The sequence below is a fragment of the Malaclemys terrapin genome, chromosome 1, assembly GCF_027887155.1.
Source record: "Malaclemys terrapin pileata isolate rMalTer1 chromosome 1, rMalTer1.hap1, whole genome shotgun sequence".
NCBI classification, from domain to species: domain Eukaryota; kingdom Metazoa; phylum Chordata; order Testudines; family Emydidae; genus Malaclemys; species Malaclemys terrapin.
The window spans coordinates 25,208,279-25,235,011 of record NC_071505.1 but is presented as its reverse complement, the minus strand read 5'-3'; the positions used below and the strand labels follow the sequence as shown (position 1 = coordinate 25,235,011).

The 26,733-nt window shown below is 40.2% G+C and overlaps 1 protein-coding gene across 1 annotated transcript in view; it reads left to right on the top strand.

Moving 5' to 3' along the window:
• RELN (reelin) overlaps positions 1 to 26,733 on the top strand; it is a 446,977-nt gene that overhangs the window by 244,847 nt on the left and 175,397 nt on the right. The window contains exon 10 of the mRNA XM_054017864.1: positions 10,111 to 10,351. Coding sequence (XP_053873839.1) covers positions 10,111 to 10,351 — 241 coding nt within the window. The remainder of the gene's footprint in view (positions 1 to 10,110; positions 10,352 to 26,733) is intronic.

Here is a 26,733-nt window from a genome sequence, read left to right as displayed (position 1 = left end):
AATTCCCCAAATCTTCACTGGTGTAACTTAGATCAAAATCTATCCCTTTGTTTCCTGTTCACACCCAGGTGCTCACATACTATGGTGATGAGCACAGTGTAAGACTAGAATAGAATGGCTTTGTGCTGTTGACTTCCAGGAGCTGCTAGAGGGGTAGTGGCTGCATAACTTTACAGCTCCCTTCCCCACCTCCTAAAATCCGTAACCATCAGCTTCCCCCCTCCCCTCCCATTTTATATTCATGAGATATTTTTCTACAACTCTGTTCTTTTATTGTAATATCATTATGGATGCTTCTCCATCTCCAGACTTTCTACAAAATCCTAAAAAACAGAAGCTGTCAGTCCTCTGACCAGGGAAAGGCTATTCCTCTGAGACTAGATGAAATTGTGGACTGGCTACAACAGTGTGGTCACTTGAGATTGGGATCTTGAGAAAAATATTTGAAGATAAAACTGAGATAAAAAATATTACCAGCACACATGAAGCTAATTTGCAAGGATTAGCATCAGGACTAGAGGAAGCCGAGAACAGAATCTTCTCACTACAAAACACAGTGATTACTATACATATAACCTCAGAGCAACAGGAAATGACTATTAAAGCACTGCAGGAGAAGGTTAATGATCTTGAGGGAAGATCAAGAAGAAACAATCTGAAAATTGTAGGTCTCCCAGTGGGGTTGGAGAAAGGGAGGTGTGTGCAATTTTTATGCACCATTCTGTCGGTGCTGTCAGTCTCTCCCTCCTGATCAGAACTTAGATATTGAGAGAGCCCACTGCTCCCTTGCCCCAAAAGCCTCTCCAAAGGCAAAGCCTTGGCCATAATTGTAAGATTTTTAAAATACAATATTAAGAAACTCATTCTTAAAAAACCCAGTGAACTTAAAAACCTAACATGGAAGGAACACAGGCTGATGATTTTTGCAGATTTTTTACACCAAGAACATGATGGACAGGTGGGACAAATTCATTACATCAAGAGCCTTATCAAAGGGTTGAGCCCTATCAAACAAACTACTCTGTTTACTTCCCTGCTACTTTCAAAGTGAAAAAGGAAGGCAAATGCTTAGTTTTATGACAGCAGAAGAAGATGGCAGGTATCTGATCTCACTACAGTAAAAGCCCCCCGCAGAAGTCATAGACAGGATCATTAAAACGACTCTACCAGATCAGTCACTGCAATGTTGGAAGTCAATTCTCAGTCTAGCAACCAACTGTACAGGGCAAATCCACCATTTTGTCTCCTCCCTACCCCTTAGTTTCATTTCTTTGAACTTTCCTGGTTACACCTTCAGAGGGAGCTAGCTGGGGAGAAGGATCTCATCTTGACCCTCCATCCAGACTCAGGAAGCAGCATTGAGCTCCGGGGCTCAAGCACCCATCAAAAAAATAGGGAGAGGTCAGCACTCCCAGGACTGACTGGATTAATCTTTTGTGGGTCCTGGTGCCCAGACTATGGCCCCACTCCCTGCTCTGCCCTGAGGACCCGCTCGCCACTCCACCCTGAGGCCCGCCCCTACTCAGCCTCTTCTCCCCTAGGCGCCACCCATGCTCCACCTTGAGGCCCCACCCCCATTTGGCCTCTTCCCCCCCAAGGCCTCATTCACTGCTAACACGGTGGGGCAGGAGCGGAGAGGAGCACCCACTGGCAGAAACAAAAGTCAGCACCTGTGCACCCATGGATCAGCAAGGTTCACCAGAGAAGTGTGATTTTGTTTTCTATCTGAGGCACTCTCCCTCCTGGTATCTTTTCCAATCCCTCCACCGCTTTTTCTTTAATCTACCACTCCTCCTCCCACTGATTTTACTTCGTTTCATACCCATCTAATTTCCTAGATTTCCGGTTTTTCTGGAAATATTCAGTCAATTTGCCCTAAATGTGCACTTATAAGAGATACCAGATCTAAACATTGTAATGAAGAATCTTTTCAATTCCCCAACTGTAAAGAAATCTGATCTTCTAAAATCCTATCCACAAATAATTATTTTGGTTATGAGTCCCCAAAATGCCTGAGAATGTGTTGTATGTATGATACTGTTAATTGTTTTTTTCAATAATAGTTCAGGTTCTTTAGTTTTTATTTTTGTTCAGTTAGTTGAAAAAAATGTTATGCTGATTTACATTGCTGATCTAACTATGAGGCAGTACACTCACCCTATAATCCAGCCTGGACAAGGCTCTGGTAGGAGGGAGGTGAAATTTCGGCAGAATTGTTCTGCTAGTGCACCCTTATTTGCAAATAACCTTATTCCAATATAACTGAATTATTTAAACAATTTGTACATCTTTTTCATATCTCCACCATAGACTTGCTCTTAAGTTGAGATGCTAGCCATCTTCCTCCTTTTTTGTTGTGAATAGTGCAGAAACCATGGCCTCCCTTGGCATGAGACTATTTCCTCTTTATAAACTTAATGGGACTCTAGGTATATCTCAGTTGGGTATTTTGGGGGAAGAAAGTGATGAGTCCATCCCCTTGCAAGTTTCCTAGACATTCAATCCTATTTCAGTTTGGGTAACAGATATGTATATTTTAAGTAATCCTTGGTCAATTTTGATCATTTCTGTTTCTCATGTTATACCTATCTTCTACCTTTCCTGGTCTGTCTTCCTCTGTTCCCTTTTGACTCCCCTTCATAACTCAGTGCAGTGAGGGGGTCCCAGATCTACCTTTACTAAATCTGAAACTAACAATGGCCCAACACTATTCAGGTGCCTGATAAAGAGAGATTTTACCTCAGCACTCCTTATGGATAATATTATAAATTTTGTTTCCTGGAACATAGAAGGGGTGAGTCAACAAATAAAAAGAAAAAGTATTATCACTTATCCAAAAATACTGAAAGCAGCTGTTCTCTTCCTACAGGAAACTCATCTTAATGACTTGGAGGCAGAGAAATTTAGGAAGGAGTGGATGGAGAAAGGTGTGTTTAACAATTTCTCCGCCTCCTCACCAAAGACGTAACAATAGTGTGTCACAAGAGACTCAATTTCACAAATTCTAGATGTAAATAAAGATGAGGAAGGTAGATTTTTGCTGGAGAATGCTAAGATCTTTGACTTTATGTATACCCTAACTAAATGTACATAGACCCAACAAAGATGATCCAAGTTTTTTTAACATTTTTTTTCCAAATTAATATCCCACTATAATCAATCATCATAGCAGGAGATTTAATGAGGTGTTGCTTTTTAGATAAGTCAGGCCAAGCCCCATGTACACAATCACATGCAAGAAACATTTATTAAAGGTTCTATGGAAGAATCAGGGTTGAAAGATGTATGGTGATTGCAGACCCCTACAATGAGGGATTTTACATTTTTTTTCCTCCCCACATTCCTATTGATGAATAGATTTCTTCCTGATTTCTTACAAATCTGGTGGACTTGGTGCTTAATAATGAAATTGTCTATCATGATCTCTGACCATGTGTAATGCTGACACATCCCAGTTATCAGCAGGCAGGATTGAATCTGGGACCTCTGGAGCTAAATGCATGACCCTCTACTGCATGAGCTAAAAGCCACATGACTCTCAGTTAAGGCTGTAGCAGCCTCATTAATCTCTAAGTGGTCTCAGTGCCACTAGAGGGGGACAGAGCACCACACCCAGGAAATGTGTGAGTTACACATGCACCAGTGATACTACAATTCCCCCCCACCCTGAGACAAATTGGATCTGTAAAAGGTCAAGACTGAACTCCTCTGTTGAAAGATAAACATTTTCAGAACTATGCCACAGAAGAAATTCCGGTTTTCTTTTAAACAAATGACATACTAGGGATATCCCAATTCACCCTATTAGATACACTAAAAGCCTTTGTTAGGTGCAGGGTCATTTCCTACTCAGTGTGTAGGAAGAGGGCTAGCCAGGCTCAGCTCCTGGAATTAACCAAACAATTTAAAGCTATGGATTTAGAATGTGCACATTACCCCTCCCAAGAAAATCTTTAAAAAATTAATCTTTGGCATGATGTAAATAGGCTCACTTCAGCACAAGCAGAATTTGCCCTTTTTAGACTCAAACAAAGGTACAGGGAGTCGAGGGAGAGAACGGGGAAAATTCTTACAAACAGATTCATAGTGGGAGGTCAAAGGTCCCAAAAAGCATCACCCAAATCAGAACAAGGGAAGTTTATTAGTAGTCAAAAGGAGATCAATGATCAATTTTTGAAATTTTACCAAGCTATTTACAATAATTATTCCACACCTAAAGAACTGAATAATTTTGTTAAAATTCTTAACCTCTCACAAATCTCAGAAAAGCAGGACACCAAGCTGGCCTCTCCCTTGCAATCAGAAGAAATAATCAATGTCTTGGAGGAAATAAGTCCAAGAAGACCCCCAGCTCTAATGGCCTACCAATAGAATTGTATCAAACTTTAAAAGAAATTCTTGCCCCTAAACTGTTTTCATTTATGAAGATGCCTTAAAGAAAGGTAGGTTACCTCCTATTCTGAGGGAAAGCCTAATTTCTGTACTAAAACTGGGTAAGGATGCACAAAAGTGTAACAGCTATAGCCCCATCACTTTAATCAATACTGATATAAAAATTCTCTCAAAAATATTGGCCAAAAAACTTGAAAAAGTAATAAGTAATATGGTTCACCCCTACCAGGTGGGATTTATTTTGAAAAGGTATGGTTCAGATAACACCCATCAGCTGATTAATGTTATGGCATTCCATCAAAAATCTGGCAGTTTCCATACAACGATTTCAACTGATGCAGCAAGAACTTTTGACAGAGTGAATTGCAGATACACCTCTACCCCGATATAATGCGACCCGATATAACACTAATTCGGATATAACGCAGTAAAGCAGTGCTCCGGGGGGGCAGGGCTGCTCACTCCGGTGGATCAAAGCAAGTTTGATATAACGCGGTTTCACCTATAACGCGGTAAGATTTTTTGGCTCCCACGGACAGCGTTATATCAGGGTAGAGGTGTATCTGTTTCTTACCCTGGATAAAATGTGGGTTGGGGAAATCCTTAATTTCATGAATAAAGTTATGTTCCAATCCTACCTCTTATATCCTAACAAACAATAGGTAACTTTGGTAAATTCTCTGGCTACAAGTTAAATTGGGATAAGAAGGAAACCATGAAGATCTCATTGAGTTTAGTTGGAAGTGGCTCTCCTGGACTCAGATTACTACCAGTTCCCTGAATGAACAATTACCAGCTATTATGGAAGCCAAAAATACTTGGTGTAACATGTCTACTTTAATTTAAAAATCACCCCCTTCTATATAGTGAGGCCTCTATCTAGGATAATTTGAAACTCTATATAGCAGGCAACATATTCATCTGGCCAGATTGGATCAGGAAAGGGATTTTGACCGTCAGTCAATTTATTGAAAATAACTTCCTCTCTTTTACAAATATTAAAAGAAAGGTTCAATCTAGAAAATAAGAAGGAGTGGCAATATATCCAGCCTAAGCATGCCATCTCCCATCTGTTTGGCCCAATGCCTGCACTGGCTTGACCCACCTGAATTGCTTTCATTTCTCCAAATATTACTCAGGTTGCCAAGACCTATGACATTATATGCAAACTTAGCCAACAAATTTAAATTAAACACAGATTCTCTAAAAAATGGGAACAGGAACTAGGACAATTATTCTCTGTTAACCAATGGAAACAAATTTTAGCCAGTGCACCAAACCATTTCTTGGACCTCCATTTAAGATTAACCCAATAGAATATCATATGGAGGATGCATTGGATCCATCCCCAAATCTTCAAAATAGCTGCTAAATTAAATAAGTGTTGGCAATGTGATTCAGCTGGTGCTAACTTAACCTGGATGGTCTGGGAATGCTCTTATACCTGTATGTTTTGGAAATAACATAATTGCAGAGTTAATGTTTTCCAATCAAATACAATTGTGTTACAAACTAAACGTATTTTTAAACATAATGGATGTTTAAAATCCTGAGCCGGCTTTTGTAGGTGACAAATCTGAGGAATTGTCACAGATTGAAGTGTCACTAGAGGAGATTTTGGAATTAATTGATTAACTTAACAGTAACAAGTCACCGGGACCAGCTGGCATTCACCCAAGAGTTCTGAAAGAACTCAAATGTGAAATTGCGGAACTATTAACTAGGGTTTGTAACCTGTCCTTTAAATCGGCTTCTGTACCCAACAACTGGAAGATAGCTAATGTAACGCCAATATTTAAAAAGGCTCTAGAGGTGATCCTGGCAATTACAGACCAGTAAGTCTAATGTCAGTACTGGGCAAATTAGTTGAAACAATAGTAAAGAATAAAATTGTCAGACACATAGAGGAACATAAATTGTTGGGTAAAAGTCAACATGGTTTCTGTAAAAGGAAATCGTACCTTACTAATCTATTAGAGTTCTTTGAAGGGGTCAACATACATGTGGACAAGGGGGATCCAGTGGACATAGTGTACTTAGATTTCCAGAAAGCCTTTGACAATGTCCCTCACCAAAGGCTCTTACGTAAACTAAGTTGTCATGGGATAAAAGGGAAGGTTCTTTCATGGATTGAGAACTGGTTAAAAGACCGGGAATAAAGGATAGGAATAAATGGTAAATTCTCAGAATGGAGAGGGGTAAATAGTGGTGTCCCCCAAGGGTCAGTCCTAGGACCAATCCTATTCAACTTATTCATAAATGATCTGGAGAAAGCGGTAAAAGATGAGGTGGCAAAGTTTGCAGATGATACTAAACTGCTCAAGATAGTTAAGACCAAAGCAGACTGTGAAGAACTTCAAAAAGATCTCACAAAGTGATTGGGCAACAAAATGGCAACTGAAATTTAATGTGGATAAATGTAAAGTAATGCACATTGGAAAAAATACCCCAACTATACATACAATATGATGGGGGGCTAATTTAGCTACAACAAATCAGGAAAAAGATCTTGGGGTCATCGTGGATACTTCTCTGAAGACATCCACGCAGTGAGCAGCGGGAGTCCAAAAAAGCAAACAGGATGTTAGGAATAATTAAAAAGGGGATAGAGAATAAGATGGAGAATATCTTATTGCCCTTATATAAATCTATGGTACGCCCACATCTTGAATACTGCGTACAGATGTGGTCTCCTCATCTCAAAAAAGATATACTGGCATTAGAAAAGGTTCAGAGAAGGGCAACTAAAATGATTAGGGGTTTGGAACGGGTCCCATATGAGGAGAGATTAAAGAGGCTAGGACTTTTCAGCTTGGAAAATGAGACTAAGGGGGGATATGATAGAGGTATATAAAATCATGAGTGATGTGGAGAAAGTAAATAAGGGAAAGTTATTTACTTGGTCCCATAATACAAGAACTAGGGGGCACCAAATGAAATTAATAGGCAGCAGGTTTAAAGCAAATAAAAGGAAGTTCTTCTTCACACAGCGCACAGTCCTTGGCTGAGGAGGTTGTGAAGGCTAGGACTATAACAGCGTTTAAAAGAGAACTGGATAAATTCATGAAGGTTAAGTCCATTAATGGCTATTAGCAAGGATGGGTATGGAATGGTGTCCCTAGCCTCTGTTTGTCAGAGAGTGGAGATGGATGGCAGGAGAGAGATCACTTGATCATTACCTGTTAGGTTCACTCCCTCTGGGGCACCTGGCATTGACCACTGTTGGTAGACAGGATACTGGGCTAGATGGACCCTTGGTCTGACACAGTATGGCCATTCTTATGTATGTTCTTATGTTCTAATTGGAAGCTGAATACATCTGAAAAACTTTGGCTTAGAAGAGCACTAATAATTGCTAAAAAAGACTAGTACTACAAAATTGGAAATCCAACAATTGAAGACTGGAGTATAGGCATCATAAGCTTGGCCACCATGGAAAGAATTGTATACTGTAACAGAAAAAAAACAAGAAAAATTCTCAGACATATGGGCTGTCTCCCTGGAAGTGTCTGAATGATCCTATTAAATGCATGGGTTCCCTCCCTCCCTTGCTGCCCCCCCCTTGCTACTTCCTTCCTTCCCTCCCTCATCTTTATCCCCTCCTTTGAATTTTGCTTCTGTTCTTTATCTTATTTTAATAATATAACTAGTTGGATTTTTATAAACCAATTTTGTTTGTGAATTGTACAATACAAATAATTGATTTATATTTTAACAATTCATATTATATGTGTGACGGGTTAGATTACAGAAACCCCCTTGGGGCTGCCAACTGATGTGCCAAGACTACTTCTGCCTGCAAGCTTGGGACTCCAGCACCCTGTCTTGTTGAGCCAGACATGCCCATCTGAAAGCAACTTAAGAAGTGTTCCTGTCTTTAGCACTCAGATGCCCAACTCCCAATGGGGTCCAAACCCCAAATAAATCAATTTTACCCTGTATAAAGCTTATACAGGGTAAACTCATAAATTGTTTGCCCTCTATAACACTGATAGAGAGGTATGCACAGCTGTTTGCCCCCTTCCCCCCCGGTATTAATACATACTCTGGGTTAATTAATAATTAAAAAGTGATTTTATTAAATACAGAAGGTAGGATTTAAGTGGTTCCAAGTAGTAACAGACAGAACAAAATGAATTACCAGGTAAAATAAAATGAAACAGGCAAGTCTGAGGCTAATACAGTAAACTGAGTACAGATAAAAACCTCACCCTTAGAGGAATTCCAGTAAGCTTCCTTTTACAGACTAGTCTCCTTCTAGTCTAGGTCCAGCAATCACTCACACTCCCTGTCGTTACTGTCCTTTGTTCCAGTTTCTTTCACGTATCCTTGGGGAAGGAGAGGCTATCTCTTTAGCCAGCTGAAGACAAAATGAAGGGGTCTCCCATGGGCTTAAATAGACTTTCTCTTGTGGGTGGAGACTCTCTCCTATGCAAAGTCCAGCTCCAGGATGGAGTTTTGGAGTCACATGGGCAAATCACATGTCCATGCATGACTCAGTTTTTACAGGGAGCAGCCATTGCTTACCTGCTACCTTGAACGTCCTCATGTAAACTTCTTATGCGGATTAGAGCCTTCTAAGATCCATTGTCCCTTAAATGCTTCTTGACTGGGCACTTAATTTGCACATTCCTTTCTCAAGAAGCTGACCAAATGCTTTACAAAGGCTACTTAAAAATCAAGCAAGTACACAGCCAATATTCATAACTTTGAATACAAAAATGATACATGCATACAAATAGGATTAATAGATTCAGTAGATCATAACCTTTGCAGAGGTTACATGGCATATGTAGCATAAAACATATTCCAGTTATGTCATATATACATTCATAAGCATATTCCCATAAAGCCTTATGGGGGTACTGTCACAATATGTAATTAAATGTTTCAAGTATAGTTAAGTCTAGGTTGTAAATGGTTAATATGTTATGAGAAGTTTATGTATTATGACAAATTTATGTATAGTTTGTTTTTCTGTGTATATGTTTTAAAAATGTAATAAACATTTATAGAAAAAATAGTTTTGTACCTTCGTTTAGCTTCCTCCTGCACTTGAAACAGCCTCTCCTTTCTAGCTCATTAGGCATCCCTCATCTGTCTTTAAAAACCCTTTTCTTCCATGAGTCCCGCTTTCTATGGGCTCCATGCCCTCTTACACCTATTGCTCTCTGTTTGTTTGTTTGAGCTAATTGTAAATTCTGGTGCAGGGCCTGTGCCTTAGACTGTGGCTTATAAAGCAGCATGTTCCTTTATAATCAGATATTCAGTGGTTGCTGTTAAAATGTCAAAATTTGTAAGAGATACCATATGGTTACCACAATTATTTTCTATTCTAAGCAGAGGCTGAAACTGTAAAATGTCAGATCCCACCATGTAAAATCTGTTGGCAAATTCTGACTTTAATGGTGTCCATTGTAAATAATTCATAGTAAAATCAATTTGGTTTTCCTAGAACATTATGTAACATTCCAGTAAAGTACCATTAGATTTTTAATGAATGTTTATTTCTCTTCATTTTCTCATGTATTTTGGACAGGATTATCTTGATTTATTCTTGAACTCCATGCTCATTAAAACTATTTTCTATTGTGCACAGAAAATCTATGGACATGTTAGGACATGGGTGTAACTATATCCCATCTGGTAAATCACTTTGATCAGACAAACCTCCACTGGCTTGATATTGATCTGATTCTGTATCTTGATGTTCTACAGAGCCCCTTCCAATGTCAGCACCGTCATCCACATCCTGTACCTTCCTGAAGATGCCAAAGGAGAGAATGTTCAATTTCAGTGGAAACAGGAGTATATACATACTGGCGAAGTGTATGAAGCCTGCTGGGCATTGGATAACATCCTGATCATAAATGCTGCTCACAGACAAATTGTCTTAGAAGATAATCTTGATCCTGTGGACACTGGCAACTGGCTTTTCTTCCCTGGGGCCACAGTTAAGGTTTGCTTAATTTTGTTTTGTACTTTAAAAAAATTTAATGCATGTAGTAATAGAAAAATCACTTTCAGGGAAATTCTGATTGAAGAAGTGTATTTTGAGCTACCACCACCCCTTGCAGAATTTGGCTCTTTTTTTCTTTAATCCTCTTTGAAGTAGCATTTGACTTCTTCTCCATCTCATCTAACTCAAACTTTTCTGCAATTTACCAAAATTAAACAGGGGTTTGTAACAGTTGTCATGTCAAAGATCATGTAGCAGAAAACATATAACTATTTCCTTTTAGCAAAACAGTACAGAACTGTTGAAATGAATACAAGTCTCTCCACTAAGTGTTTTCCAGTCATTGTATTTGTCAGCCGAAGTGTAGTATTGCTGCCAATTATACCTGCTCCATCACCTACCCATGCAATTCCCTTCAGTTTTATATCATTATGACCGAAATGATGATGGTGAAGATGAATGTGACATCTCTCATAGAATCATTGTAAACAATATTTCTTGAAGTCAGTGAATTTGTAACAAAAATACTCAATTTACACAAATTTATAGTCCCCTCCCCCCCCAATTTTTCTAAATGTGACTTAGGTGAGCATAATGTATCCATTGCAGTATACATATAGATGTAGTGGGTGCAAGCTACTCCATAAACATATGGCATGAAGAACAGATGTCTATATCTTCTGTTCTAAAAATACCGACTTCTGCCACTGGAATTAAATGAGAATCTCCATTCGCTGTCAAGTTTTATTCTCTGAGACAACCTCCTAGAAGGTGACATAATTACAAGGATTTCAGCAGGTCTGATGCCATCCAGGACAGGGCACTTGTACAAAAATCCTGAAATATCTCATCATATTTATAGAAATATTTGTGGTGTACACCAAGAGTGCTATCTACTAAATCATCATCAATACTTCCTGTAGCACCAAATAGCTCCTCAGAAATCTTCCATTCCCATCATGAGCATGCTTAGTGTATGAGATCTGCCAAGATCAGAGTACCTGATAGAAAGGCTGCAGGCTGTTTGGTAGATACATGAGCATGCTCTCCATTGGCCTGATTCTACAACCCCTCCATGCACAGAACTCCCATTGACTTCAATGAGATCTCTTTGTGTGGAAAGCTGATAGAATCCTCCCCTTCATGCTGCAAAATATATGAAAGCTTGAATAGCAAGTGACTTGCTGTTAACATCTTATTGCTCATTCACAAAAAAGCAGTTGTGTCGTCAAAGTTCACTAATGATATTGGTAGTGTTTTGGCAAGTGCACAGGAAACAGATGTGGAATTCAGGGCAGTGAGGTAGTGTTTATGGCTTCATTCTTTCCCCCCATAATAAGACTTGTATGGCCTCTGATAAGCCTTTGTAGAAATAAATGCTGTTTCTACTGTACATTGCAATCTACTCATAGTACATGATAAAGTGCAATCATCTTTTTTGCTTCAGTAAAGTAATTTACATTAAATTGAAAAATTCTGCATATGGGATTTTGGAATGTAATCCTGTGCTGCTTGTTTAGTGTATTTAGTCAAGTCATTTCCTATAGTGGTTTTTATCTTTATTGTGCTTTCAATCTCATCACTGATGTTTAAGAATACATAACCCCAGTTCACCAGTGAAGAAGATGTTGAAGTAAAGGAAGGACTGATGTGCGTCAGATACTGCTCCTATCAGCTGACGGGGACTAGTGTTTTTTAAGTCCAGTGGCCAGATTGTAATGCCCTCACTGATGTTGAATAGTACCTCACTCCATAAGAAGTCTCACTGAAGACAACTGCTCAAGAGTATGGGTATCAGAGTCAGGCAATAAGATTTCTATTTAAGAATACAGTTAATTTTCTTTTATCAGGAGCTAAAGATTCTTTTTCACATATCAATTTAAGCAATTGAAAAGTTTCTGTTTAAAGGAATTGAACATGGAAAAGATGTGGCCCATAGGCTTAGGATTTTAGAAGGGGAAAAAGCAAAAAAAGTAACAGTTGGATGCACACTATCAATAATTTTTGTTGCAAAAACTCATCACTTACTATACCTGAAAGACACATAACCAGCACATACATGTTTAGCAAGCAGCGCTAAATGTTGTTGTTGTTTTTTAAATTACACTTGTGTAGCACCAGCACACAACTATGGTTAAACTTCATGCAAAAACTGGGTAATTTAGCAAATGAAAAGTTATATATCATAGGACTTGAAGGGAAGTCGAGAGGTCATCTAGTCCAGCCCCCTGCACTCATGGCAAGACTAAGTATTATCTAGACCATCCCTGACAGGTGTTTGTCTAACCTGCTCTTAAAAATCTCCAATAATGGAGATTCCACAACCTCCCTGGGCAATTTATTCCAGTGCTTAACCACCCTGACAGTTAGGAAGTTTTTCCTAATGTCCAACCTAAACCACCCTTGCTGCAATTTAAGTCCATTGCTTCTTATCTTATCCTCAGAAGTTAAAGAGAACATTTTTTCTCCACCCTCCTTGTAACAACCTTTTATGTACTTCAAAAGTATTATCATGTCCCCTCTCAGTCTTCTCTTTTCCAGACTGAACAAATCCAATTTTTTCAATCACCTTTAATCATTTTTGTTGCTTCTCTGAACTTTCTCCAATTTGTCCACATCTTTCCTGAAATGTATTGCCCAGAACTGGACCCAATACTCCAGTTGAGGCCTAATCAACACGGAGTAGAGCGGAAGACTTATTTCTCGTGTCTTGCTTACAACACCCCTGCTAATACATCCCAGAATGATGTTTCCTTTTTTTGCAATAGTGTTAAACTGTTTACTCATATTTAGCTTGTGATTTACTCTCACCCCCAGATCCCTTTCCGCAGTACTCCTTCCTAGGCAGCCATTTCCAATTTTGTATGTGTGCAATTGATTATTCCTTCCTAAATGGAGTACTTTTCATCTGTCCTTATTGAATTTCAACCTATTTATGTCAGATCATTTCTCCAGTTTGTCCAGATCACTTTGAATTTTAATCCTATCCTCCAAAGCACTTGCAACTCCTCCCAGCGTGGTCTGCATTATGAGTGTATTCTCTGTGCCATTATCTAAATCATTGATGACGATATTGAACAGAACAGACCCAGAATTGATCCCCGTGGGACCCCACTCGATATGCCCTTCCAGCTTGACTGTGAACCACTGATAACTACTCTCTGGGAATGGTTTTCCAACCAGTTATGTACCCACCTTAAAGTACCTCCATCTAGGTTGTATTTCCCTAGTTTGTTTAAGAGGGGGTCATGAGAGACCGTATCAAAAGCCTTACTAAAGTCATGATATACCACGTCTACCGCTTCTTCCCTATCCACAAGGCTTGCTGCCCTAATAGCTTTGTTTGACACAATCTGTTCTTGACACACCCATGTTACTTGTCACCTTATTATCTTCTGCAAAGGTGTCTGCAAATTGATTGCCTAATTATTTGCTCCATTATCTTTCCGGCTACTGAAGTTAAACTGACTGGTTTGTAATTCTCTGGTTTGTCCTTATTTCCCTTTTTATAGATTGACACTATATTTACCCTTTTACAGTCATCTGGAATCTCTCCTGTCTTCCATGATTTTTCAAAGATAATTGCTAATGGCTCAGATACCTCCTTAGTCAGCTCCTTGAGTATTCTAGGATGTATTTCATCAGGCCCTGGTGACTTGAAGACATCTAACTTGTCTTAAGTAATTTTTAATTTGTTCTTTCCCTATTTTAGCCTCTGATCCTACCTCATTTTCACTGACATTCACTGTTAGTCATCCCATCACTACTAACCATATTGGTGAAAACTAAAATAAAAGGGTCACTTAGCATTTCTGCCATTTCCATATTTTCTGTTATTGTTTTTCACATAAAGCTTCTTGTCAAAAATCCCTTTTAAAACCAGCGTTGCATCTGCCAGAGAAGAGAGTGGATTAGTTCACTAACTTTCCATTTTTCTAAGCCTGTACTCTGTTTTAGGTGATAAATTAAATGAGTTTGTCAATCTAATCACCAGGTGACATTTGTTCCCATGCGATTAGAAGCTTGAAAGTCTGGGTGGTGTAGTGGCTAGTGGAGCTCGGTAGAGATACCGGGGCCCACCAGATCCCAGCCCAGAGCCCTGTGGGAAGTAACATTGGCAGGTTCCTCCCCGTAGAAAGCCTAGATCTGCCACCCTGGGCTACTTCCACTGGGGAGCTGGAGCCGGTTCGCACCGGTTCGCGAGAACCGGTTGCTAAATTTAGAAGCCCTTTTAGAACCGGTTGTCCTGCATGGGAGAACCGGTTCTAAAAGGGCTTCTAAATTGAACCAGTAAGTTGAAGTGACCGAGGAGCACATTATCCAAATGTAGCACCTTAGGCGCCGATCCTGTGGGTGCTCCAGCTCCCCGCTCCCCAGCCCCAGCTCACCTCCGCTCCGCCTCTGCCTCCTCCCCTGAACGCTCTGCCCTGCTTCTTCCCCTCCCCCCCCCGCTTCCCGCGAATCAGCTGTTTGCGCGGGAAGTCTGGGAGGGTGGAGAAGCAAGCGGCAGCTTTGCGCTCAGGCCCAGGGAGGCGGAGACAGAGCGGAGGTGAGCTGGGGCGGCGGGGCTGCCCGCACCGGGGTGGGGGGGGCGCGCAGGGGAACCACTCCCTGCCCCAGCTCACCTCCGCTCCGCCTCCCTGGGCCTGAGCGCAAAGCCACCGCTTGCTTCTCCGCTCTCCCAGGCTTCCCACGTGAACAGCTGATTCACGGGAAGCAGGCTGCGAGCTCGGCCTGACCTGGTGCTCCAGGTGCTGTGCGGCGGCAGCATGGCCCGGCTCCAGTCGAGCGGCGCGGCTGTAGCGCTGCCAGCTACCTCCAGGCAGTGCGGTAAGGGGGCAGGGAGCAGGGGAGGAGGGGTTGGATAGAGGGCAAGGGAGTTCGGGGGGGGGTGGGAGGGTGGATAGGGGTCGGGCAGTCAGAGGGCGGGGAACAGGGGGGTTGAATGGGGGCAAGTGGTCCCGGGGGAGCAGTCACGAAGAAGGGGGGGTGGATGGAGTTGCAGGGGGCAGTCAGGGGCAGGGGTTCCAAGGGCGGTCAGGGGACAGGGAGAAGGGGTGGTTGGATGGGGCAGGGGACCCTGGGGGCAGGGGTGGGCCACGACCCCCTTGTGGGATGAGGAGGGAACCAGTTGTTCAGATTTTGGCAGCTCATCACTGGCTACTTCCTACCTATATGCCCCTTCTGTTTGGGGCATGGCTCCTGTAGTCCAATCAGGCAATAGCTTCACAAATAAGCTCCCAAATGAGCAGAGCGCTGCAACACCTGCTGCTTTTTAAAGTGGGTGATGGTTGGGGAAGGTGCTGCAGAGGGCCTTACCTGCTGTGTGGTCCCCTCTCAGGCTCCACCTTCTGTCTGACCTCCTTGGAGAAGGATTCTTCTCTCCTGCAGTCTTCCCACCACCCATTGTCTGGGATTCGGAGTACTTTTAACCCATTCCTCCAACTCTAGCATGCTCAGCAGGCTAGTAAGAGCAGGGCTACCTGGCCCCAGTGTGGGGTTTGTATACCCCATCACACCCCCTCTCCCTCAGACCCTAAGCTGTGGTGCCATAGAGCTGCTCTGGGTCTCCTCTGTTCCATGAAAATAAATCCACATTTTTATCTTCTACACCTGCATAGTCGGACACCTTGGAAGCAATACAGCCTCAGCGAGAGGTATCATTGCATGATGCATGGGTTCTGATTGTTCATGAAGTTCAGCCATTGGATTGGTGCATGGTCAGTTATATGCCCCCATAAGTAATATCACAGGACATTGGAATTTCACTCCTCAATCCTGAGTATGCAATCTCCTGTGGGAACAACTTTCTACTGAGGAAAATGGTGGGATGTTCTTCTCCTCTGAGTTCTGAGCCTGACATTGGATGCATTGATTTGTAAGACAAACAGCTTTGTGAAATCTAGATGGAACAGTACGAGTTCCTGGCTCAACTGGCTTTTCAGTGTTCTGAATGCCTCATCGCAGTTAGTCATCCAATTGATCCTTTTGGGTGCAGAATTTTTGATCAGATCTGTTAAGGGAGCAGCAAGGGTGGTGAAGTTTGGGATGAATCGCCAATAGGAATGAATGAACTTGCTTCTCAGTGGAAAGGGTGGAGCAGTCCACTAGGGCTTGGACTTTATCCATGAGAGGGCATCACTGTCACCCTCCCACTACATATCCCAAGTAGGTGAATTCCTGGGTGGCCAGTCGGCACTTGGCTGGGTTGGCTATCAATCCTGCCTCCTTAAGAGTACTGTTGTCTGAGCTCATCCTGGAGGTGTTGCGGCCATTCACATGACTACCCCCTCTGCTCTGGACTGGATAAGAGACCTTAAGATCTAACTGTAGTCGTGCTGTTGCTTTCACTGTTCCACTATTGCCATACAAAAGAAGTAGTAGTAGTACTGTACTGTAAAGTGCCTTATGGTCAGCCCACCCTTCACTGTAGATGGTAATATCTTTGATGTAGGGCACTGCACATGATCCAGACAGCTGCAACACTCTATCCATCAACCGCTGAAAGGTGTCCACAGCCCCATGGAGCCCAAAGAGCATCGTCTTAAATTGATATAATCCAAATGGAGTGAAGAAAGCGGTCTTCTCGTTCGCCTCAGGCATCAAGAGGATCTGCCAATACTACTTCATTAAGTTGAGGGTAGATATACACTTGTTGCCCTGATGCGAAACAGGCCCCCCAGTAGAATGCGGTTTGGTCCTTAATTCTCCCAAGGAGACTGGCCCCTTTGGTTGAGGTCGCTCTGCCAGGCCTAGACCCCTCCTTGCCAGTTGAGGGTGGGCTTCTGGGCTCCTCTCAAGGTCTTTGTACTTCTTTCTATTGGGTTGGGTGTCCAAGTTCCCCAGGACACCTTCGGCTGGGTTTGAGGCTCCGTAGTGTATGGGCCCTGGGGATGTGCTGAATTGATCTTTGGTGTCTCTACTTCGGACCCATGGGACATCAGATAATTCTCTGCCAGAGCGATGGTCTCTGCCAAAGTTTTGGGACTGCCTCTCACCACCCATTCTCACACCTTTGTGGGGAGGATCTGCATGAGCAGCTCAATGATGATCTTCTCCTCCACCTGAACCCCCGTGCATTTCTCTGGCTGGATCCGCCACCAGCAATGTTCCTCCAGACTTTGGGCAATGGCCTGGGGCTTAGCCCCAAACAGGAATTCTCACTGCAGAACCTCTGCTGGTAGGTTTCAGGCGAGATGTTCAGGGCATCAACATTATCTACCTGAGGATAGTGTGAGCCCCCTGTTGTGGGATACTCTCCCGGTGTGCATGTCCCCTATGTTGTTAATTATGAAACAGTTTTGTACATACATTGCATGCTTTTCCGAATATTTCTGCCATGTGTGCCCAGGCATGGTGTGTACAATGAAGATTGACTTCATTCACTCCAATCTAAATTCTTAAAAAATGTGCCAGTTCAACGGGGGCGTGTATCAAAGTTTGCACTCAGAAAAATACCTTGGAAGTACATCTGTAAATCACAATTTCTTCCTTAATTGAGCAGGCATCTGCCATGCATGACAAAGATATGCCAGTTACTGTGCCACATGTGGCGGTTTCATCAACTGACTGGCTAGACTCACGTCCTTGCTCCCGACTCGTCGTGCTTTAGTGATTTGCACAATCCTAGATCTGGGATTTTTCCACATCTTTTTCCTGAATGTGCATTGCTGGGTGTCAGCACGTGGAGAAGTCATACATGCAAATTCACAAGACACTGGCAAAAAGACTGGCTAAACTACTCCACAATAGCAAATCCAGATCAGAATTCCAAATTTTCATTAAGCCCTCAATTAAGCAGTGTGAGTGACACATTTTTTTCATCATGTGATCTTTTTCACCACCAACATTCTGGCATTGACCTTTTTAATATATTTTTACCATTGTGAACTGATTACACTCTATTTATTTATTTCAAATGAACAACATTGTATATTTCCTTTGTAGTTTTTAAAAATATCAAACAGTAGGTTGAGGAACCAAGTCTCTGATCTGTATTAGCTGTGTTTGCTTGCAAGAAAAGAGCGAAAGAGACAACGTTGACTGAATCTACCTTTGTGCCTCCTGTATTCTCAACCCCCCAAGAGAAATCAGAGCAGCCTCAGGACTGCTCTAACTACGGGCTTGTCCACACACAGTTTTTGTACTGCTTTAACTATATCAATTTGAAAGTGGTGCAAGTCCCTAGTGTGGATGCAGTTATACAGGTGTTAAGGTGCTTATACCTGTATATCTTATTTATGTGAATAAGCTGTACCAGTATAAGGCACCTTAATACCTGTATAACTGTGTTCACATGACGGGTTCTACTAATTTAACTATTTGGGTAAAAAAATCAGTACCTTGACCAAAATAGTTAAATTGGTACAATAACTATGTGTAAACCAGGCCTTACAGTTGGCTGTCTATGACTCCTTGAGCCATTCTGACAGCTGAGAATAATTAGAGAGCAGCATAGTCCAGCCATGTACACTAGAACTGTGAGGGTGAATGGCATAGACTTGATATTCCAGTTCTGTGTCAATCCTCTTTCACTGGGGATATCTCCAGTGGCTGGATTCATTAGCTTTACAACCCCTAGGTCGGGCTTCTGAGTTAGTCACTGTAAACAACAAAGGATCTGGCCTTCACAGTTCACTGTCTGATACAGCATAATATAAGCAATATGAAGTAACACTGGTGAAATGTAAAAGAGATCAAACTACTGGGATTGATTCTCCTTTCACATCATTTTATGCTGGCTTCCATAAAGTTGCTTCTGATTTTTACCCGGGTAAGCAAGATCAAAATCAGGCTCTCTACTGTAGAATAACACTTTTGGAATACTAAAACATCAGTGGTTCTAACACATCTGCACACATACCATTTAAATAACCATTCAAACCATTGCTGAAAATAGTTTTAATCCCAAGTTTGCAATGTATTAGTTGTACAGTCAATTTATACATGCATCATAAAATACTCCACAAAGAATTAATGTTGCTTGATTCATAAAAAGGCAAATTGTTTCTAGTGCTACCATTTGAATGACAATCTGTAACAGGAAATGATGAGCAAAATCACACTTTATAAACTGCCTCTCATCACATTACAGAGCAAGTTTCAATCTATTGTTTTGAAATGGGAAAGTGCACTGTAACCCTGCTTGCACCTGGTCTGCTTTCTTAGCCTAGTTTTCAGTTTTGTAACTTGCTGTAAATTATCTAAAAATCTAACATGTGGAAAATGTTAGAATCTTTATTTACCTAATGGGGAAATCTGTCCAATCCTATAGTAATATTTCCTTTAGATGTAAGAAGGTCTTCAACCTGGAAGTCCTCATAGTCAAAATCATATAACTGCTTAGTTCTGAATGATGGCAATTATACCTTTAAATATGTTAGCAGAGCAAGAAATTGTATGTGAATTAGAATTGTATTAACATCAGTTCAATCCACCTACCTGCTATCACATTTAAAATCTTAAAGTTCCAAATCCAACATAACTCATTCCCAGCAAGACACAATGTCTAATTTATGACTCTGCCAATAACGCAGCTTTAATTAATTTTCTTCATTCCATTTCTCTTTCCTCTGCTTCTCAAATCTCATCTGTTTGCACTGCCTAGATTTTAATTAAAAAAAACCTCTCGTCTCTAAGGAGCAATCTGAAGTGGCAAAAATAATCACTTAAAATATTACAGTCATTAAAAAATTGGCTGCGGTCAAAGTAATGCATTGTCAGTTGGCCTACAAACAATATTTTAGTTTCCTTTTAAAGTGCATTTTGTATTTGAATTGTGTACCACCAGCCAGCCTGGGTATCCGGAATGTTCTTCCAGCTGGGTGGGCCGAGTGACAACTCCTTAATGGAGGAAATTGATGACTCTTCTCATGGAAAGGTGAGGCATACTGGGCAGATTTCTTTCCATCTGCCACCAGCCCTTTGCAAGCTGGCATTGCCCAAATGCCCAGTATATTCATTCCACTGTAAGCAACATTGCCAAACATTTAATTGTGAGGCTACAGCTGTCTGAAAGAATCATCAGGGCCATTAGGCCCCAGAGAGATATTACGAAGAGGTGCATCAGTGCTCATCTTTAATAAAAACCTAATTAAATAATGGTAAAGGTGACTGAGAATACTTTAAAAGCACAGAGGTGAAGCCACTAACATTTACATCGGCATATGGGGATCAACCTCAGGAAGATGTTATCCACAACTGAGGCCAAAAATCTGTTACCCTGGGGAATGTAGCACTGATGTTTCCTGTTGATGCTTTCTGAATGGCAAAATTGTATCACTTAGTTACACTGTGTTCTTCTTTTCAAGCAAAAGAAAGCCATACAATCAGGGAAATACGATAATATTTGTTGAGTCACAATTTTTGACATGAACAAATAGGAAAGAAGCCTGATTTTTATGAACCCCAAATTTTAATCCAAATTTGTGTCTCTCCATTCCCCTGCCAGTCTTGTAATGGGTTCCTGCACAATCCCCCAGTTTTACTGATCTCTTATTTTATGAAAGTTTCATATGTCCCTGCAGACCTATGTAAACCAGAGTGTTACTGTACCACACTTATAAAACTGAAATCAAATATTTTTATCTTGAGAGGCAGCATGATCCAGTAACTTGGCCACTGGACTCAAAGTTAGAAGATCTGGGTTCTGTCCTCTGATCTGCTGTGTAACTTCTTTGTGCTTCTGTTTCCACTCCCACCCTTTGTCTATTTAGACTGTAAACTCTTCTGGGCAGGAACTGTCCCTTACTTTGTATTTTTACAGTGCCTAGCACAGTGGGCCCAGATTTCAGCTGAGGCCTCTAGATATTTCTGTAATACAAATCATTTGTAATGAGTACGTTTTTCAAAAGCGTATAAGTGATTTAATAGCCTACATCACTTTTGAAAATAGGACAAAAGAACTTCAGTTCTTTTGAAAATTTTACTCAATATCTCTTTATGCGAATATGTATATGTCACATAGTGTCGCACTAGGGTTAGGAAGAAGGACACAGTGATAGCAAAAATCTGGGGATATTTCTTAAGTTAGGTTCTGAGCCTTGATCCAATCAGGGACAGCTCTGGCTTTTTTGCCGCCCCAGGCAACAACAACAAAAAAAAAAACGGGGCGGCAAAAAACGGCAAAGCAGAAAAAAAAAAAAAACAACCCTGCAGCGCGGCCAGAGCCAGGGGACTCCCTGCACTGCAGATGTGCCCCAGCTAGCAGAGGGGAAGGGGGAGGGAGCGGGAGAGAGAGAAGAGGGGCGGCCAGGGCTTCAGCGGGGCGCTGCCTCGCGGCCCCGACTGCCATGCTGCCTGCCGGGAGGGCTTCACGCCACTCCGGTCGGCTGGGAGGGAAGGACGCGGGCTGCCCTGCCGGGCTTGCTGCAGGGCGCTCCCCTCCTCCACGCCACTGCCCCCTACAGGGTGGCTGGAGCAGAACAAAAAAAAAAGCGGCCGTGCTGCCCTAGGATTGGGCGGAATGCCGCCTTGTACAATCTGCCGCCCCAAGCATGAGCTTGCTCGGCTGGTGCCTGGAACCGGCCCTGGATCCAATCCGTAGTTATACAAAAACAATTATGAGAATAACCACATGTGTTTTTTGTCATTTGCCTCTGAAATCCAACAGATTTGAACAGTCCTAATTGAAACTTTTCTAACCTTCAGAAAATCAATAGGTTTTCCTGGAGAGATCTTCCTAAATTGGGTGAAAGACATTGATATAATATCTAAAAACTGTAACTTATAGAGTAACACAGGATTGATCAAACACAGATTCTTCTCAAAAGCTGGATTCTGAAACCATTCTGTGCTCTTTCCCATAGTCACTATCTTCAAATGATTATCTAATGTCCTCATATTGTGCTTTGGAAGATTTTTTTATTCCTGGATTTGAAACACCCATGGATAATTCAAGTTATAAGCTTTTAGAGGGATGCCTAGTCTATTGATAATATGCCAAAAAGTGGGCTAGTATTTGCTAGACAAACTGATAGTTGTATCCACTCCAAAAATGTGTTGTTCATTTAGATTTTAGCCATTGCATATTGCATTGCCATGTGATACAACATAACACAACTTAACATAATACCACAGCTGCAATTTAAAGGACTGATTTAATGGAGCAACTTACGTACCAAAAAAAAAAAAAAAAAAAAAAATTCTCAGACAAAACCTTGGTTAAACTGGAGTCAATATTGAATACAGGCCAGTAGCTTTAGCACTAAAGCATTACAGGGATGTTGTAATTAACTAAAAATCATGCATAAGAAACTCAGGAAATTCAGAGTTAAGGTTAAACTGAAAAGGAATCCATGTATGTTGAGGTATGAGAATGCACAGCTAAGACACCCAAGCAACCTTAATTTTGCCTTTATGGTATGCAATAGCCATACAGTTGCAATTAGTATGTAATGGGTATTTATAGTACCAGATTAAATTAAATTGATTTTTAAACATATATTCGATTTTTTTCATTTTTCATTTTCTTGGGGCTGCCATCTTCCCTGAGGACAGCATGGCTTCCTTATTGGCAACCATGGAAGGCAAAGGCCACTCTGAAATCCACAATTTTGCTAATGACAGCCCGGTAGCCTCACTTCCATTGAGAACAATAGGAGGTGGCTGGTTTATTAAGAGAGGTAATGGAATTTTCTGTAGAAGAGCATTAAATTGTCAGCCTCTGCTGAAGAAAAACTTTCAGTTATGAAGAATAACAAAAAATGACCATTAATCCTAAAACAAAATTTTCAGAAGTAGCCTAGGCACATAACTTCAGTGAGTTTGAACTATATGGGAATAATTTATTCTATTATTAAGATAATTTGGAAGAAAACTATGGAATGACACAGGTTTTTAATTTCTTAAAGTATCCATTTTCTAAATTAATTTTAACTCATAAACTAAGACATATACTTGTAAATTATCAGAAAATTGATTTTGTACTCAGTGAATGCTATAATTTGGGGGATGATATGGTGTATGCTTCGTATGTGATTGAATCCCTGCTTTAAATGCTAAATTCAACTCAGCCTTAACTATGGAACTGCAATTGGTGCTTCCATAACAACAGAGGAAAATATTCTGATGTCATATGGTCTCTTGAATTACAAATATTATTTAGCAATTTAATCTAATGTTGCATACACATTCAAAAAAGTATAAGTCAAAATGTAACTGAGAACGTTGACTCTTAAATTGATAATTTAGATAAAAGATGTCCAGTATCATAAACGCAAGGCCAAATAAACTTCTGTAAAAAGCAGGTGCAACTCGATTGACATCAGTGGAATTATGCTTTCCCATTATACCAGTTATGGATTTGGCTCATAATACCTTAATTGCTGACATTTTAGTACTTTTCTTTCTTTAATATAAAACCCATTAGAACTAGATTTAAATACTGCAAATAATTACAACCTGACAAGGAATATGTACTTTGGGAATGAGGTGACATAGAATATTAGTTAAAACAGTAACTGTTCACTCCTAGAGGCCTGGATTCAAATCCTATTTTGATCAAAAGAGAAAATGAGTTTCATGGTCTTACTTTAGTCCCCAGAGTATACAGTGAGCCCTATCACAAATGCACACTGTAATTCAGCACAGTCAGCAGTCTGTTAGATGATTGAACAAACTGACATTGTTGGAGGGGATGGTGCAGGTCAGAACGGAAGTGTGTTGGTAGAGTTTTGCTTGATTGAAAATTTAGTTAAGTGTTTTTGTAAGGCTCAAAATGCTATGAATTGAATATAACAGAAACAAAAATGAGCAATACCAAGCACTAAGAGTAATAACTTGAAAGATAAAAGAAAAAGAAAAACTTTACATGTAAATCAGAAATGAAGCACAAACTGAGGATGATTATATAAGGAAAACAAATCTCACAGATAACATGGCAGGTCAGAATGAGGCTCTTGAAGGCTCAGATCAAGACCAAAAATCAGTAAATCAATGGAGTTCACATCTTTCTCTGAACAGAATACACACACGCTGAACTGATTTTCAAAGGTGCTGATTAGCACCCACTGCTTCCATTGTGACTAATAGAAACTATGGGAGTTCAGTGCCTTTAAAAACCAGGCCACGTATATTTAGGTACCCCAGTATGGATTTCTAGGTACCCAACTTTAGACACTCAAGTAGGGATTTTAATGGCATAGGGGTACCTGACTCCTTTAGATTCTGTTAAAAATCCAAGCCTCAATTTTGAACATCTTTGCCACTCCCTTTCATGGGCTTTGGCTTCATTGGTAACTCAAATAACAATAACCCATAAGCCTCAGTTTAAACTTTCTCTCCCGTGTAGCTGTCTCACAGGTGAAAAAGTTGACTACAGCCAAAGTTAACCTGAACAAAGGTCAATTTGAGTTGTGTAGTATATTAACACCTAAAATAAGTATGGAATACACACACACACCCCACAGACACAACATAGCTTTATCTAAAAGTAAAAATATAGTTTTATAGACCTAATTAGATAAGTTATAGCTTTGTGTCCTGTTGAATTTTGCAATGTTTCCACACACAGCTGCAGTACATCACAATATAAATGACTTTTTTTTGACCCTGTAGTCAAAATGACTATTTACTTATCCAGACTACTTTAATGGAAACTCCGCCACACTTACCATAATAAATATTACTGTAGACTGCAGAAGGACATACTAGCCATTAAATGCTAATGTGGTTACATCTGTTTGAGGTAGATTTTAATTGCTGGCTTTCATCAAGTAAGTAATTACAAATGGTATAGTCAGCTATCAAATGAATGCTTGGTTGTAACTTGCCAACTGAGAAATATACTAGATCTATAAATGATGCTCCAGTGTCTATATGCAACTATAGTAGATAATTCTCTCTACTTTAAGTTCTATCTGTTTAGTAAGAGATAAAACAAGACCGTACAAACTTGAAAAGTTGGATCCTGCAGCCTAAGGATTAATTTTCATTCTGTATATTCATTTTCACTATTCCTGAGCATAAAAAAAGAATTTTGTGGCAGATTGAATGACAGATAAATGGCCAGCTTCCTCCCCATTCTGCAAATGGATATACTGAAAATCAAGTAACAAAATAAACAAATGAATTTTACTCTTAAGTCTCAAGTGAGCAATATATGCAAACATAAAAGATATTAAAATAGACGAGCAAAATACATTTCATAACAATGTAGTATATAATAACAATGTAGTACAAGGGATGCTTTTTCAGAGAGGTATGTGTTCAGGTAATAGTTGCTATCAATACATACTTTGTGTCACAACCCAGTGAAAATAATTTTTTTCTTTCAGTTGTAAGTACATTGGGTTGTCCCATATTTAAAGTGTTGTGGTATTTTTTTGACTGTTTCAAGCATTATTGTGTATTTATGGTAGAATTCTTGTTATTTCTATAGTAAACATAGATCATGGCTTATCAGCATTTCTAAATCTCATAATTGCTTTGACCTCTATTTGGGGCTAAATATATTCACAGAAGTTTACTTATTTCAGCTGCTGAAATTCTCTTTATATCTTTATACCATGTTTTGTTCTCTACATGAAGTTGAGTAGTTCTTATTTTGCACTGAATCTGACTGTCTGTCATCCCAACATAAATATAGCAAGAATCTGCATGCCCTTAGACCAAAAAGTCAGTGGGCTAAATTCAGATATGGTTACTTCTCTAGTAATGAAAGCTGCAAGTACTCTACACCTCTGAATATTGGGTCTCTTATTTACAAGCCTAAATATGAATTAAACTGCCTAACTTTAGGTACCCAAGTTTGAAAATCATTGGCAAACTCTCTTCAATTTAAATTTGCTCTCAATTTAAAGTGAAGATGAGCTGTGGAATGCTACAAAGCATCATCATTTTTACTTTGTTCTTATGAAATTATTTAAAAAAATATTGTGCAGTTTTCCATTGCTTTCCACATCCTATATCTTATATAAGTTATGGAATTACCCTGGCACTACCTTGACCTTTTTTCATTCTTATTAGTTTAGTTGGGCATCATACTCATCCCCCTTTACAGACACAGTCACCAGTTATGAAGGGTTTGAGTTAGAGGAGCCAGCATAGATTATACTGAAAAGGTCAATGTGATTTCGCATCCAGCAATAATTCCCAGAGTATGAAATCTCATTATTGTATCTCATTCTTATGAATTGTGATAAGAATGGAAAATTATTCTAATTAACCAATTCTTGTTTCATCCTTCAGTTTTTAATATACCCAAGGCTCTCTTGAAAAGTGTTTTAAACTAATTATTTTAATAACAGAAATTATATGCTACTAAATTCCTTGATCAACTTTCTCACATTTTGAAAATTTACCCGCTTTCATCCAGTCACTAGAAATTGGGAAATTTTAGCCACCAGCAAAACTGGGATTTCAGAAAGAAGAAAAGATATATT